This window comes from Denticeps clupeoides, chromosome 3 (genome assembly GCF_900700375.1).
Source record: "Denticeps clupeoides chromosome 3, fDenClu1.1, whole genome shotgun sequence".
In the NCBI taxonomy this organism is placed as follows: domain Eukaryota; kingdom Metazoa; phylum Chordata; class Actinopteri; order Clupeiformes; family Denticipitidae; genus Denticeps; species Denticeps clupeoides.
Window position 1 is genome coordinate 6,127,347 of NC_041709.1, and position 17,099 is coordinate 6,144,445.

General features: G+C 45.3%; 2 protein-coding genes across 3 annotated transcripts; both read right to left on the reverse strand.

The window, feature by feature from the left end:
* Nucleotides 1-630: 630 nt before the first annotated feature.
* LOC114786680 (E3 ubiquitin-protein ligase MARCH3-like) lies at nt 631-16,463 on the reverse strand. Of its 2 annotated transcripts, XM_028973997.1 has the most exons (7): nt 16,423-16,463; nt 14,083-14,139; nt 13,827-14,008; nt 6,723-7,009; nt 4,308-4,512; nt 2,459-2,668; nt 631-1,258 (listed from the first exon to the last, which is right to left on the reverse strand). In XM_028973997.1, the coding sequence occupies exons 4-7, from the start codon at nt 6,956-6,958 to the stop codon at nt 1,100-1,102; spliced, it is 810 nt and encodes a 269-aa protein (XP_028829830.1). In that variant the 5' UTR covers nt 6,959-7,009; nt 13,827-14,008; nt 14,083-14,139; nt 16,423-16,463; the 3' UTR covers nt 631-1,099. The 2 variants fall into 2 exon arrangements, with proteins under 2 accessions (XP_028829830.1, XP_028829829.1); XM_028973996.1 differs by lacking the exons at nt 13,827-14,008; nt 14,083-14,139; nt 16,423-16,463 and adding an exon at nt 12,701-12,972.
* On the reverse strand, nt 13,593-16,469 carry c3h5orf63 (chromosome 3 C5orf63 homolog). The gene is made up of 4 exons (XM_028973998.1): nt 16,423-16,469; nt 14,555-14,673; nt 14,083-14,139; nt 13,593-14,008 (listed from the first exon to the last, which is right to left on the reverse strand). Exons 2-4 carry the CDS (start codon nt 14,669-14,671, stop codon nt 13,829-13,831), a joined length of 354 nt encoding a protein of 117 aa, XP_028829831.1. The 5' UTR covers nt 14,672-14,673; nt 16,423-16,469; the 3' UTR covers nt 13,593-13,828.
* Between the last annotated feature and the right edge of the window lie 630 nt (nt 16,470-17,099).

The window sequence follows — 17,099 nt, forward strand, 5'->3', positions numbered from 1 at the left end:
AGGACACCTTCGGAGGTCTTGTGGAGTCCATTCACTGACTGGTCAGAGCAGGTGCTTCTAGCTGTTTAAAACCGGCCCATTGTACAAGCCAGGTCTAAATGTAGTTCTAGGACACACATGCACAAGGTTTAATGAAAATTTTATAAAAAGGAGGTTCAGGTTTTTCGAAAGGGGAAACATAGACATGTGAGTCTTGGGGGGAGGAGCATTTCTCTGGCTTGTCTTAAGGCAGAAGTCTTGACTGTCCCATTAGAATTTAGTTAAAGAGCCTTGACACCCCACCAAAACACACATACTCCCCCAGGATTTAGAGTTTTGAATTAATATGAGTATAAATATTATCACAACTGTGCTACACCGCGAGCAATATGCTTTGGAAAGGAAACACACCACAGGCCAAAAAAAAAAAAAAAGAGAGACTGCAGTTTAAAAGAAAAGATAGCGTTGATTTGCAGAACAGAAAAGGTGCTTTGCAGGACTGTTACAGTCTTGTGGGAACCCATTATTGGAAATCTATTTACACAAACGTCAGAGGTGGTCCACAAGAATCTCGACATTGGTAATATTTGTATGGCAGATATTGAAATGCTCACAGAGTATCTTACACAATCTTGGAACTTGACCCAGGTGTAAAGAAAGCACAGGGCTGATCTGAGGGTGTTTGCCCCCTGTTTAATGTATGCACCATGAAGCAGGCATAAACGTGGTAATAAAACAACATTGAAAAACAGCACCAAATTTTTACACTGGAATTGGCGGCCAGGATAATGCAGTTACGCAACTCACGTTGACACAGTGTTTATGACTTTATTACACGCTTGTTCATGTGTCTGTGTGTGTTTGTGTACAAAAAGCCAAATCACACATGGATCACAGCTTCAGGTCACGTACGGGGACAGCATGGCAGAGCCTGATTCTGACACCAGCAACCCGGTAAGGTTCAGCAGTTCCACGCCCCTCCCATAAGCCACCAACGGTGGCAGCCATCTTTGTTTTGGGAGGGGCACGTGTCCCTTTGAGTTTTCTCTGTCTCTAGTGACATGTCCGATATCATGCCCGATATCAAGTCTTATCGTGGCCCCGTGGCAGACAAGGCGAGTCAGACGATCGTCTCCTTCGATGGCCGCTTGACCCGGGCCTGGCCCGGTACTGAAGGGTTGATCGATGATTCGCTGTGGGATTTGGGCAGCAGGAGCACCACTTTCTGATTAGTCTGCCGCCACTCGTTGTACAGCCGACAGTGATATCGGAGCGAGACCTACGGGGAACAAACAGCGCCATGAAACATGACCACAAACTGGACTGAGCTTCTAGTGCCCCCGTGGTTATTAACCTTATAAAACGCATTAACACAAAGTCACTTTAATAGCTGCATATGTTCAGTGCAAACATTTTTAAATAGTCAGATGGAGAAAAGATTGTGAGACTCCAGTTCAGCGCCACATTGCCCATTAGACAAAGTACAGATTCAGCAGCATTAAAATAACACAACGGTACACATGAAGGAGCTACATGAAAACGAGTGAGCTCATACTCTCCACAGCTGCTATTTTCTTTATAGTAAAGTACAAGGAGACAAAAAGAAGGATATTCTAACCATTAAAGGTGCACTGAATATGAGCCATTAAATTGGAAGTCATTATTTCAACAGAAAGCTTAAGTGTCTATGTGTCTATGTTACGAAACATGGACAAAACTACCCATCAGACATTGAGGGAGCACCAAAAAGGGAAATGAAAAGGGGAATATTACTAGCAGCAGCAGCAAATGGAGAAGCCATATCTGTACTGGTGTTCTGAATGGGGCCGTTTTGTAAAGGAAGATTCAATATTCAATATTCCCAGGGATCAAGGGGCAGGGAGTGGGGACTTTGTGTGTTTATGCCGAGCTGGCTCCAGTCTTATTCTTGGGGGTGGAACAACTACTATTCTAAAACTACTTACAATAAATCAAAACTTGTGGTGCTCATCAGTAAAAGAACATGAACAAAATGTGCACAAATGTGGCTCCGTAAAACAGCATATAACACGTATCACAGCTTTATATCTTGAGTGCTTATCCAAGTTTGGATTTGACGTAGAATTTTTACCAGGGCTCTCAAATTTTGATGTGTGAGATTGCTGGCGGCCGAGTGGGTTTAAGAGACCTGCGCATGCACTTAGATTGCATGGGTGGGTGGGGAACACGCATTTCAACACTTTTGTCTCACGCTCCCTGATTATTAGGTAGAGAAAAAAAAACTGTACCACATTGTTATAGGAGGTGAATTAGCCAGGTTTAGGCCACCGGTCACGATCCAAACGCAGACGGAGTCTAGATGCCACTGTAACTCACTATCACCTCTTGAGGTACTCAGAGGTATTACAAGACAGGGCAGGCCCCTGCTCAGCATCTAGCATGCTAACCTCTGGAGGTCTTTGACTCTTTGAATGAAGACACTCTTTGAATGGACACTCACCAGTGTCCAGAACAGGTAAATGGTGAAGAGGGCCACGGTGAGAGCGATGAGCCCCACCGCCTCCAGGCGGCTGGACAGCTGCAGGTGGTCCACGGCTCCCCGCAGGCACAGCCAGCCTGAGATGGTGGCCAGCGGCGTGATGAGCAGAAAGCAGATCATGTCCCCAAACAGCGTCCGCTTCTCCTGGCGGAGGCCGGGGTTCTGCACCCACTGTGGTTCAGGCCGGCAGACAGAAAGGGCACAAAAGAGACGGAGACACTTTATTCATTGCCTTATCTGTGGCCTTTTGAGACAAGACAGGGACCATCCTTGAAGTGGATGTGTGCCGTCCACGTTCTGCAGAAATCATTAAGAGGAGCGAGGCTCTCTGAGTCCTTGAGCTGAAGAGGAAGTGCAGGGCAGGGCGCTGCGGCGCGACTGCCGCTGATGCATTGCGAAGCGCCATCTAAGTGGATTACGCTGCAACAGGATGTTGCGCTGTCTGAGATTGGCTCTGCCTGCTCTCGGGCCAAATGAAATTAGCAGCCTGGATATGTTTTTCACCCCGGTGACATTTCCACCGACACCGGCCGAGGCAAACAAAACAAAACCGATCCACCGAAAAAAACGGCATACAGCAGCCGCCGTCGCTCCTTTTTAGCAGCTGCTGAATGATGAGCTTTCAATTTGCTATCATGATCAGCAATAAAAGGCTTGCCGTAAAAATTTCTAAAGCATTTGCACAAAATTGCCGCCCGGGTCATGTTGTTCTTCAGGGTGTAATTACCACGTACAAATCACACTGACAAGGAAATAGAAGCCTTGCAAATGGAATGTGTTGCACGCCGGAGCATTGCAATTATAGATCGCCCTGGTAATGTGACACAGAGGGCGCAGCGGGGGATGCCGCTGCAAACCAGGCCTGAGGTCATATAGCGCCAGTCTGCTTCCTCATCCCAAGACGTGGGGAGGTTTATTTTTCCCTGTGAAATGTTCGATGCACCATCATTGCTGGACTCTAATGACGTTTTCATTGCGAATGTCTACGTCGTGAATATCACACCGAGACCATCAGAAAGCCTTCAACGTTCAGATCAGGACTTAAGGCCTTCTAAAGCAGCATTGGCCAATTAACAAAACTGGTCCCAGACTTATATCACATTTATACCATATTTTATTTCTTTACATGAAGATTTTGAAAATGCTTTACTGACCAATGTAAAGAGCCACATCAGAGCAAGATTTACGTGCTCCCAGGATTCTTCATCAAAGAGTCATGTCTGAACTAACAGTTTTATATGCAGTCTTGAGGTAGTTACAGCATTAATTTCTGGCGGTCACAATGGGCTTTAACTAAGGCCTTTAAGATAAGAAACCATAGGCCCATTCTGAAAAGAAGGAAAAACTCCCCACACATAAACACTGGGAACCCCACAGAAGTGGAGTAAGTTGTGTATTAAGTAGAGTGGACAGTATATTAATTAATCCGAAGTTTTGTGTTGGTCATCATCAAAAAACTAAATTAACAAGCAAAGAAAACCATATTAACCTTAAGAAACATATAACAGGTGCAATTTGAGATTTGCGAGTTGTAATTTGTATGTGATTATGGAATCATAACCATGACACTATGGCAGTTTTCCAGTTTCAGGAACATGATCCTTATCTGGGCTGTCCGTTGCCTCGAGCTCGGATATGTATCACATTACTCTGGTCCTTTTATCAACACAACACTAATTATAATTATCATTTCTGCACAATAGCAGAAACCTACTTGAGATAACCTCCAGGGGTTTAGATCATCTGCATCTGAACGTGTGTTTACTAAAACAGCACTCCAATACAAAAAAAAAAGGGCATCGTGCGTTACCTCCAGCAGCGGCCGGGCCTTGCGCTGCACGGTGAACTGGAAGTGGCAGAGTTCGCAGAAACTCGTGCTGGAGGCAGAGAGCCAGTGCTCCAGGCAGCTGCGGTGGATGGTGGCCAGAGTGCCGGCGCACTGGCATGGGGACAGCAGCTCCTCCTGGGCTCCACCCTCGTGGCAGATCCTGCATATGGGCCTCTCCACCAGCACGCTGAGCCAGAGGAAATAAAAAAACAAATAAAAAAAAAAGAGTCAGGGGTGGAATGGTGCTAAAAACACACACAGACACCCTCTGTCGATGTAATGTAATTCAGAATATAACAGATTAAAAAAAAAAAAAAAAAACATTAAAAGCTCACGCTGGTTTTCTTTCATCACCATGAGGATTAACTCAACATATGTCAAAAAGCGACTCTTTCATTTACTATATGGAAGCCCGGTCTCTTTATTTATCAGTTTTATGCCCATAATCCTCTTATCCAGATTGCACCATTAGTTGTTTATCTGACGTCCTCAGTGAAAATGTAATGGGGAGGCTGTGTGTGTGTCTGCGGGGAGGTGGGGGGACCCCAACAAACAACTTCAGATAAACAGGTCCGACTGAACTACACAAGCTGCGACAAGGCTTGCAATTCCACCAGTGACGTGTTTAACTCTGAACAAAGGAATGAGAAAAACTATCAGCGTTCAGCATTTCAAACAGCACATTAACATATAAACAGGCCCAAAGTAGCTGTGTCCCAATATTTCTGCTTCCTATAGCCAATTGCCACATGGTGTTACTAATCATTACTAAATCATTGTTAGGCTGGATGATGCTAATATGATACGAAGAAGAAATTTCTTTGTCTCTTTTTCTTGATCAGATTTACACAAACATCACTAAATGGGCATAATCAGCCTCATTCAGCAGTGAGCTGATTTAAAAAAGGAGAAAAACGGTCAGATCATAATGTTTCCAGAACGGTCCTTGTCTGAATCTTAAATAATCAATAATGACTAAGGGTGGCATTCACAGAATGTGAAATATAGATAAATAGCTCATGATAATACAATACAATACAATAATGATGTGTGAATTTGATCTAAAATCAGTTAATCTTTGAAACATAAGAGTAATGCACTGATGATGTCTTATTGCTATAAAACAGATTTAACACATTCAATTGATTGGTACTGGGGTGAAGGAGACACAAACGTGCAACATCATGTACAGTTGTGCTTTTTAATGAAATGAAACATGACGGCCAAATCAGTTACAAACAGAACAAACAAGCAGTCAGCGCAGCATCACGTGGAACAAGTCAGGACAACGTGTGTGGCCTGCTGGTTCCCTTTTGGACGTTCCTGATCACAGTGGGGGCAGCGGTGGCCTAGCGGTTAAGGAAGCGGCCCAGTAACCAGAAGGTCGCTGGTTCGAATACCGATCCGCCAAAGTGCCACTGAGCAAAGCACCGTCCCCACACACTGCTCCCTGGGTGCCTTTCATGGCTGCCTACTGCTCACTAAGGGTGATGGTTAAAAGCAGAGGGCACATTTTGTTGTGTTACCGTGTGCTGCGCTGCAGTGTATCACAATAACTTCACTTTCACTTTCATTTTCACTAGTGTGTTTTTTTTGCTCAATCGCTTTAAGCCCCGCCCCTAACACAGAAACTAATGTGACCTATGAATAACCGCACTTCGTAGCTGTTTAAGTACTATAAATACAGTACTTGTAAAGAAACACTTAATGCCAATCCTATTCATTCCTTTCAGCTCAGTTTAAAGCACTTGTTCATGAAAATGACAAAGTTGCGTCATACCTTGATCCTTACTGCTCGTCTACAAATCTAGCATTTCCTCTCAGTGTTTCGTTTGACCAATGACAGTATTTTAGGGGAATGGGGTGAATGCAAGGGCTCTAATGAGATTATACCAGCAGTTGGAATGTTAGGAATACATGTTAGCGTGCCAGTGGCAAGAGAAGCTGCTTCCCCGCCCGCTGGCGCTGCTACGCTCTCTGCACAGTATCGCAGCTGTGGCAGCTGCCCCAGGCAGAAGATGTCTGGTTCTGGATGCTGCCCCGGGGTGGGTAAGGGCTCGCTGCTCAGGATTGGGCACCACACCATGACACAGTAACCAGCTTTGTGTGTTACAAAGCACGCCGTCACGCATGCTAATCAAAGCTCTTAATTTAGACTGCACTGCTGCTTGTCTGAAATACCCCCACAGTTACCCATACTCACGGGGACCGTCTACTGGCTGCCTAAAAACACACACATTTACAGCCAATGGACCCCGGGACCAATCACAGAACAATAAAGCTTTTAATAAACAACTCTGTCAATCCACAACGATTGTAAGCTGAGCTTTCTAAAAAAAAAAATAAAAAAATCTCTTAGCGAGCTCCTTAAGCCCCGCCCTGTTCCAGGGTGCATACCTCTGTTTGGCCAGCGCCCCAACGACATTGGGCATCAGTTGCCCGTCTTTGGCCGACAACTGCATGAAGTACTGTCCGCCCGAGGGACAACTCTCCTCATCCATGCATTTTCCAGGAGGGGTGGGGTCCGAACCGTCCATGGGGTCCGCAGGACTTTTAGCACACTCATTCAGGTAGGCGGAGTCTGATCGGTCCACTTGCACTTCACATAACTGGCCACAGTGGTTGGTTGTCATGGTGGCAGGCGACGTGGTGGACGCTGGACGTGTTCACAGAGCATTTGCCATCTACATGAAAACAAAAAAACCCCAAAAAACAAGAAAGTATTACAACAATGACATTATGTGCTGTGCACGGAATCCATAATGAGCCCAGCATTTACTCATTGAAATGTGTCTCCTCTCTCGCCACCCTTCATAAGGTCAAATTCATATTTTATTTCCACAAATGCACTTTGCTCCGTAATTAAACAGGATATGGGGGGCACAGTCGTCTGCATCCCCTCGTCATTTTCATACATCTCCCTTGTGGCCTGTGACATTTATCACTGACATTTGAAACTGAGAGTAACAGAGTGGTGTCTGTCAACATCCTGTCCCGTAAACACGCCTATGTCCGAACGCCTACACCAGCCCCACCGACAATGGATCCACACAGCGGGCCCACACTGTCAGTTTGTTAGTTCACCAATCAGAATTTTCTAATTTTACGGACAAAGTGACTATTAACAAGGTCGATTACAAGCAACGGAAATGAAGGGAAAGGAAGGAGACGGGCGCTGCCCTACTGAGGGAGTACACTGCATGAGAGCTGTCAGTCATCTTTATAGGATCGTCACTTTTTAAACGTATACACTTACAAACGTAATTGAAGCAGCATCGAAGAATAACACACAGCAATAGAAGAAATGTTTCTGAATATCTGTAACTGCAGGGCTATAATAACATGTCATAGACTCTCCTTTTACACGGCCCATAAAGCATTGAATGAAAAAAAGGTTAAACAGCACGTTAGTTTTACTACGGAGATGTTCCGTTTTAATCTACGCATCCCTTTGGCAGTCTTTTGTGCCTCGTCTCCCCTGCTTCTAATAACTGTACTTTGTCATTTCCTATCCGAGGGGCACTGGTGGCCTAGCAGGTAAGGGAGTGGAAGCGTGATCAGAAGTTTGCCGGTTCGAGTCCCGAAACGCCGAGACCCCGTCCCCACACATTGCTCCCCGGGCGCCTGTCATGGCTGGCCACTCACCAAGGGTGATGGTTAAAAGCAGAGGACACATTTCGTTGTGTCGCTGTGTGCTGTGCTGTGCTCCACTTTATCACTTTCACTCTCTCCCCCACCCTGAGCCCCGAGCGTATGACGCATACAAATCAACACGGAGGGAGCCTTTCGGGCCATGCCACTCTCCTACTATACTGTCACCATGCCTTTCCAGTGACGAGACCCCGTAGTCACCAAGGCAGGGCTCTCTGTCAATAATTCACTGTGCCTATCGGGTTTACGGCGTGGTGTGTGAAGTGAGAGGAAGTAAGATGCCAGTCAGGCCCACATGACCAAGCTGAAGTTTATCTGGTGGCGCCTCCCCGACAGGCTATTTCCACACACCATTTCCTTTATGGAGACGGGCGTGGCCAGTTTGTAAGTTTCTTTGTTGCTTTAGTAATGACTTTTTTTTTTTTCACCACTCAATAACTTCACACCTGTGCGGTCATTTCACTTGACTTCACTATTAATGTGCTGTGATAAGCTTTTGATGTCGCTTTGGCTGGATGTGTTGCTAGGCAACCATGTCCCATTAATGAGTTACATTACTTGTCTGAGGAATGGTGAATTGATCGTCTTCTTCTGTCCAAATTGTTGTTTTTTTTGGATTGTCTAAGCAAAATCGCTTAATCCCGTCTCCCCTGACTGGTAGCTTTAATAGATTGTCTGGATGTAATTTGTGTCTTTATATTGTTGTTGATTGTGTAAAGATCTGTACATCTGGATTTGTGTTTTGCTCTGAGGCACTTCTACAAATCTACAAAGTTTTTTTTCTCGGTAAAGTTCAGCGCAATCATTTCTTTTAATGCCTTTTGGACATTTGCAATAGACATGGAATTGGACTATATACGGACCCATTGCCGGGACACCCTGTGTTGCGGAAGCCTCAGGGATCCTTTGTGTTATTTCCGTATTTTGTGCCAGTGAGAAGGCCACCCATTGACGAAGAGTTCAAGCAGCTGCTTCCACTTCTTGCTGACAGGGCAGTGGCCAGGACTCCCATGTTGCCTGTGCTCTGCGAAAATGTGCATCCGATGGACTCGCCACAAGGTTTATGAAAGTGTGAAGGGTCAAAGTTTAACCCCACCCTGTCCTACAGCTGCCTTGAGACCTTGCTGGGTATTGGTACTCCAGTCCAGTCACTTTAAAAAATGTGGTATTACATTGTCAGTCAACTTTTTAAGTTTATTAGAAATCACTTAATATATTATCCTGCCTGCAAAGACATTTAGAATGTCATTCTTCCTAAATTCAAATTTTATTTGTCACATACATAGTCATGTATGATATGCAGTGAATGCTTTTTGCGACTGCTACAGACCACAGTATTGCAAATGTTGCAAGTATACAATGAAGACCAATGTGCAAATATTGCAAACATAACCAAATACTGCACTTTTGGTTATGTTTGCAATATTTGCATATTGGTCTTCATTGTATACTTGCAACATTTGCAATACTGTGGTGCATTACCATGCACCAATCCACACTCTGATGTTGTCTGAAGACTACAACAGAGAGGAAGAACATAATCCTGGCAAGTGAAACCATGTAGGGTGTTGCTTGGACGTTTGGTCACATGGATGACTCCTGATTGCTCAAAGCGAGAAACGGAGTTGAACAGACAAGCCTGGCCTCAGTGTGCAGGAGAGACTCTGACTTACAGTGATTCTGAACAGACCCCATGATAATCGCCTCCACCCATTCCACCTTGCACAGACAGTGCTGGTGTACCGGGAGTGTAGTTCCTGTCAAGCGATTCAACGCCTCTGATTTGACCTGCTGTGCTTGCTTAGTAGATGCAAAACCAGATAGGCCATTTTTCATTGACAGATTGCTGCTGTTTGACCAATCAGCTGATCCAGACATGAGTTTATTCACCACCAGTATAAACTTCACATACACCTCTTTTTTTTAAAGCAGATGAAAACATACTACCCTGGGATTTTATTTTAGTCTGCTATATACACATTTTTATTTTTACATTTTTACCATTTTAAATTACTTTGTTTGATGGTGTTCCTTATTATTATTATTGCACCATGCCCAGAACCATTAAACGACAAATAGAAATCTTGTTTTGCACAGTTTGAATTAAAAGAAGTGGTCAGTTGCCCAGACCTTCAGCTCACTCTAAAATGCCCACAATCTATGTTATGGCTCACTTCTCTCTAATACCCTGTCCTAATGTGGTGATCCTTTTAAGATAGAAAGAACAGGCCTCAATTTATCATGCCTGTTAATCAAACCTGATGCTATCCAATTCCAGAAACCTCAAATCGTTAGTATGCTGCAGCACAAAGTACCGGTACATGCTTTCTACTTCCTTTCATATCCTGCAGATGATATGTTTTGGACGATTTGGCCCGATTGAAGATATTTACATAGTCATACCAAATGTTGCTAGCCAACCTGATGAATGGCTTCAGACCGAGCGCTCCATGTTGCATTCCCTGGCTCGTCAGCACTGTGGGAAAAGGGACCGCTGAAGCCTTTTATAAATAGCAGCACCCCCCCTCCTCCCCTCTGTGACCGGGCCGTTTCCACAAGCCCTCTGACCACATCCAGCAAACCACTCTGTAGCCTTTATTCCATCCCCTGAGGATCTGCCCCGGCGCCCGCATCCACAGCTGGAACCACATATGGGAACCAGTCCCATCATGCACCACTGACAGGTAGACCTTGCTGCTGTGCTTATTTACTTTTTCTTCCACTGAGCCCCCCCCCTACATTTTCAGAGGGAAACGTTTGTGGGTTTTTTTTTCCAAGGCGTTGGTGGTAGGATTTCAACATTTCCTGGGTGTGAAGAGAAGCACGGCACGGAATTGTTAGAAAATGCACAAGCGAGTTGTCACGAAGGGCATAACTCTCCAACCTCTGGAGGCACAGCAGGCATCTTATCTTTAAAATCATAACGAATTACTATTAAATTCCAGACAGGGGACACCAGATTGAATCACTATGGGCTCAAATGCTCCATTTTAGGACATGAGCTTTGATAAGTCACTGAGTTACATAGACTCAGTGACATAAACTGACATTTCTACATTTACATTTTTACATTTATGGCATTTTATCAGACACCCTTTTCCAGAGCAACTTACAGGGACAGTCCCCTGGAGATACTCAGGGTTAAGTGACCTGCTCAGGGACACAATGGTAGTAAGTGGTGTTTGAACCTGCGACTTTGTGGGTGTCTGGGTCATATGCGAGTGTGTTAACCTCTAGGGACCAGCGGTCTGAGAATGGTTCACAAAGCCCAGGAATAACATCCTATGCCCCTTGCAGTCCAGACGTTAAATCCAATCAGGTCACCGGATTTCGGGTCTTTGTTATTCTGATGCCCCTGTGCTCTTTTGTCACAGTCCCCCCTGATTAATCTTCACTAAAGATGTTAATCTGTAGATTACAGTTCTTTGAGAGTCTCCAGCTGCTGGTACATGCTGACGGTTGACAGGCATCCTTCAATCAAAGGAATCGCTTGTCATGCTACAATGCATCATTTCTGAATGTATAATGCATAATTACTATTTGGAATCTACGTTATTGGTTCATTTTACACATGAGGGAAAGAGGGGCGGGGAAATAAAGCTTTGTTAATGGGAAACTACAAATGGGTGTTTTAATTCCCTGAAGGAACAGAGTTTACAGGCAACCGTTCTCACTGCTGAGAGAGATTATGGTTTCTGTAAGCATGTGTTAATATCACGAGCAAAGAGCCCAGCGCAAGGGTTCACCAGTCCAAACAAGCCAAATAAGCCGGGATAAGCAATCATAGAAACAGCATATTGCATTTGTTTATCATCATCATCTGGCTAGATCAGCCCACCAGTGTGCTTAGGAAGACCCTGAAACCAGAACATACCGGACAAGCGGAAAACACCGGCGTCGATTCTTCATCTGTCCATCAGACCACTGCATTCCGGGGCCATTGTTTGTGACCCTCGTCTGTCTTACTCCCTGCTTCTCCCGGCCAGGGGTTTTAATAATACTGCATCATTCGCACCGGCACTGACGCCGAGTTCTTCTTCTGAACTGGCCTGGTCCACTGCTGGTCCCTCGAGTAGGTCTCGTGAAAGAATTACACGGCGCGGGAACCCGAGTGATGAGGCCTCGGCCACATAAATGCAAATACACAAAAGGAGTATTGATGCTCGCAGCACATTGCTGCTTGTGTCTCCTCTCAAGAGAGAGTGTATTTATTTCATCCATGAATGCGCTCCTGTGAGATTAACTGCTATTAGTTAAGCAGAACTTACATAAAAAGACAATATTTCCCTATACGGTGAAATGCCCCGGATGTATAGCTGTCCACGTCCAATCAGTTGTAAGATGTGCCAAGTTCCATCGTGATCTGTCAAAACCGCCACAGTCCCACGCTGAAACGTGAGACAGCGACCCACGCAGAACTTTAAAGAGCAGCAGCTGACGGCGGCGACAACTGTGGGTGAAACGCGGCGATTCCGGGAACAAATGTGACGGAAGGAGGAGCGGAGAACGGGCCACGCAGCCCACGACGCACAGCTGTGATGGTGACAATGGCCACCGGGGAAGCCCGCGTCGCCGCTGTCACCGCTCGGACCGGATCGGCGTCCCGCCGCTCGCTCGGTCGCAGTGTGGCCGACCTGGTGAAATGCACGGCCGTGGTGCCCACAGATCTGCCCCCCCCCCCCCCCCCCGCCTTCCACGCCCCGACACGCCACTCGGCCGCTTACCGTACAGAAGCTGCGCCCGCGGGGTTCGCGGAGGCCCCCCGAGACAACGCGCGTCTCCCACGGGAACGCGGACGAAGCACAACTTCCAGCTTCGGGGCTTCCCAGTCAGCTGTTGAGCCAGCGCCCGTCCAGCCCAGTCAGGCGTCCGGAATAACGGGGGCCGCCGCAGCCAATCCGCTCCGGCCCGCGGACAAAACTTACCACCAATGGGAGGGACCGCGCTGGGCGCCAGAGTCGCACGTTTCACGCCGAGACGCGTCGGCTGTGTGGTCGGAGCCATGTGGGGTTTTTTTTATTATAAACCGGACTGGGTAACTGGCTGGGGTTCTAAAATGAATGAATGAATAAATAAATAACAACCAAAAAAAAAAAAAAAAAATCATGTAGCCTGTGTACCGTTGTGCCAAAATCTCACATTCAATTCTTTACACCAACTCCCAATACCGCTTCCGAGGGTCGGTGTTCCATCACTGACCCGTCACTGATCGCAGGAGCCAATATCGCACCACAGAATCCAATGCAAGAAACATATTCAGAGTGAAATATGTATGAGTCGCCTCTTTTTACCTTCATGGCTGCTTCATCGAAAGCCGCTTCAGGAGCTTCTCATTAACAGGGGTGAATGATAAGAAAGTGTTCAGCACTAAACTTCAGAACTGTTGGAAACCATCTCTGTTGTCTGACAGATAGAGAGAAGCCGAGAGCGTGAAATTCTGTCACCATCACACTCTTATTTTTGTTTATTACAAATAACGTGTGTTATTTCATAGTCCTGAGTCTTCTGGTTTGCTCAATAATGTAAAAAATATGCAAGACCCATCCAAACTGTTGACTGGTAGTATATGATCCAGCTGTTCCTATGCAGCAGCTTTAATTAACATATAAGGGGGAGGAATATTTGAGGTATTTATTTTAAACTTTTAACCTTTTCAACCAATCAGAGTGTCAAGTCTTTTTTTTTTTGTATTGGTATGCTAAAGCATTTCTAGTGCATTGAATACAATCAACACCTGGCAACATAGGCCTGTACCACAGTCAGAACCTAATCCCCCGTAACAAACACGACGACCGAGCGATGAGATGATGGTGTCGACAAGGAGCATTTTAATGCAGCCGAATAAATAACCTTCACGCCGCCGCGCCGCCGGCGTTCTCCGCCTTCGCCAGCCGCCTCTCCAGCAGAGCCACGTTCACCCGGTGCATCATGAGAAACTGTCCGTCCAGGTGGAACACCGGGATGTCGTGCCTGTACCGTTCATACCACACGTTGTTCTCGGGGAGTGTGATGTCGACCTCCTGCAAAATGAACTGGAGAAAAAAAACAGAGAATCAACTGTTACTACGTTACTACATATAAACACGACACCACTGTGATATCTTACTCTGTGTTTATACGGGTCGAGAGCTTCTTTTGAATCCTCACACAAAGGACATGGATCCTGCAAAAGAGGAAATTGTCAATTACATTATTATCGCTTTGGCATATTTAGCAATACTTATGTGACTGCAGCAGTGACAGGATGACTATTCAGATTAGACAGTTTAATTTCACTACAAATCAGCTTGTTCTACACCAAAAATAAAACTTTTTACAAAGATTCATTATGAAAGTGAAAGTGAGGTGATCGTCACTGTGAAACAATGCAGCACAGCACATGAAACGTGTCCTCTGCTTTTAACCATCACCCTTGGTGAGCAGTGGGCAGCCATGACAGGCGCCCGGGGAGCAGTGTGTGGGGACGGTGCTTTGCTCAGTGGCACCTTGGCGGCTCAGGATTATAACTGTTCGACCACAGAGAAATGCTCTTATTCATTAAAGCAAGGAATTCGAGAGCACATAGCATGGGGGTTTACCTTGGTAAAGAGGGTTAATGTAGGTAAGACCCTCTGAGAGCAATAAGCCCGTTTAAAGTGCACAAAAAGGGCGTGTCGGTTTGATTGGTGTAGAATTCTATATGGCAACCAATGCATGTCTGCAAAAAGAAGAGCACATTACAATCTGGAGAGCGTTCCAAGACAAGTCATATGCATGCTAAACGTGTTCTCTGGATTATCTGTACTTTTATAAAGACAAACTCAAAAGGTAACACAGTTTTGTTAAAAATAGAAAAAAAAAAAAACATTTCAAACAGCTGATGCAGATGTCCTGTCTCTAAATGTAGAGAAAATAAAGTACCGTTAGTCTCTTTAAATGATTGCTTCCTGCTCAGTAGTGACACGGTCTCTGCATGCTAGCAAGAAGTCCTGCCAGGCCTCTGAAGGACCAGTCCTGGTCCAAAGTCCCCTGCCTCTAGATATACTGGTCTTTAGGACAGTAAATACGCATTGTCTTTGACCGCTCTTTCCAACACTATACTTTCTAAAAGGTATGTCTTATTGTTTGCACAATCATTGTGTGAAATGGTTAATTTCCATTGCATTCTTCCATTATTATTAGCAACAGGAAGGGATTAGTGGGGAGGACTGCAACAAGGGGAAAGTTGCAACATTGCTTATTCCTCTGATCACGAAATGAACTACAGTGAAAATGCGATCATTCCTTCTGCAAAGGGAAAATAATGTAAAACAGTGCCACAACAAGCTCGTAACAAGGGTGTATTTACATGGATTCATAACTAATAAAAATAATAGTACAGTGGTGTGGTGGTTAGCAACGTGGCCTCACACCTTCAAGGCCCAGCTTGGACCTCGAGTTGAAATGCACTCGCCCCGCCGGCCTGGGCTTCGCACCACCATCTGAATGTACACTAGGTGTATTGGTAGCTCTGCATCGTCCGTAGGTGTGTGTGAATGGCGTGTGTGTGTGTGTGTGTGTGTGTGTGTGTGTGCAGGCCCTGTGATTTGCTGGTCTCCACCCTGCGCCCAGTGTACCGGGATGTTAAAGGCAGTGAGTGAGTGAATAATAACAGTAATAATAATAAATCATATTTATTTGGAGTAATAAATGACACCTTCCTTTTTATTTAAGTAACTAGCAAGGCTAAAACGAAAGTATGTTTCTGCCTACTACTTTTCTGTCTTCGAACAGCCAGTTTAACTTAACGCATTACATTATCTATGGATAAATTAATAAATTTTCATTTCAACGAATGTGCCCTTGTTATGGGGCCACGTTTTTAATGTGTTGAAATGCTCCGTCTCTGTGAAAGCGAATGAAATGCAAAAGGTGTCACAAAACGTACTCCACTGTCCTGTGACCCACAACTACGATGCACGGGTTCCCCAACAGCACCACACAAGCATTTTTACTCAAGTAGTACGTCCCGAAATCCTCCACGTTTACACGTTTACATTTTTTTTTAAGTTGAAACTGCGGGGAAACTGTGAAGCACCCTCTGGGACGAATGAAGCATCAATCTGCCTAATAAACGTTCTGCCGCTGCAGGCCGAGCGACGTGACGTACGCAGACACGCGCCAGACCAACATGCGTCCTTGGGTGCACACAAAAAGTAACGCACTGGGTTAATCTGGCAGCAAATTAGAAAATGTTTAATTAAAACAGTAGCGCGGCTTGCGTAGGTTGCCGCTCGCCTGCGTAATGCGTGGCGGCGCGCGTTATTTTTAGCTCCGTGTTACGTCCAAAGCGTTAAAAATAAATACGGAATTATTAACACAGTCATTTTCAGAGCTAAGCCCTACATGCTCCACTGTTAACCTGGTCCTGGACACTAACACGTGCTGTTATACTATATTACAGAACGTAAACAGAAACGCGTCTTACCCAGGCAGCGAAAGATTCGGCCATTAAAAGGAAGGCGGGCTTTAGTCTCAGAAAATTCTGATTGGTCGAACGTCATTTTATGGCCTTCTAAATCCCGCTGTTTCATTGGCCAATGCGCCGTCAGTCATATCAAGTCAAGTCAAGTCAAGTCCGCTTTATTGTCAATTCTGCCACATGTACAGGACATGCAGAGAATTGAAATTACGTTACTCTCTGACCCATACAAGTAACATTAAATACAAAAACAGTAACAGTAACATTGAATACAGAGTATAAATACAAAAAAAAAAAAAAAAAAAAAAAAGGCACAATATACAATTTTAAAAACACCATATACAAATAAGGGCACATGGTGGAGAGTGCAAAACCAGAAGAGTGCAAAACCAATAGTGCAACAGAGGTAAGTTTAAAGTGACGAAGTGAAAGTGAGGTAGTTGGCAGACCAGAGCTGCACAGAGTGACTGGTGCATGGTCAGTTTGTGTGTTTTAGGGTTCAGAAAGTTTGTGGAGCTGAAGAGGGGAGTGAGGGGAGTGGGGGCAGAGCTGGGAGGGAGTTGAGTTTCCTGACAGCCTGATGGGTGAAGCTGTCCTTCAGTCTGCTGGTCCTGGCCTGGAGACTCCGCAGTCTCCTCCCTGATGGCAGCAGGCTGAAGAAGGTTTGCATTGGGTGGGTGGGA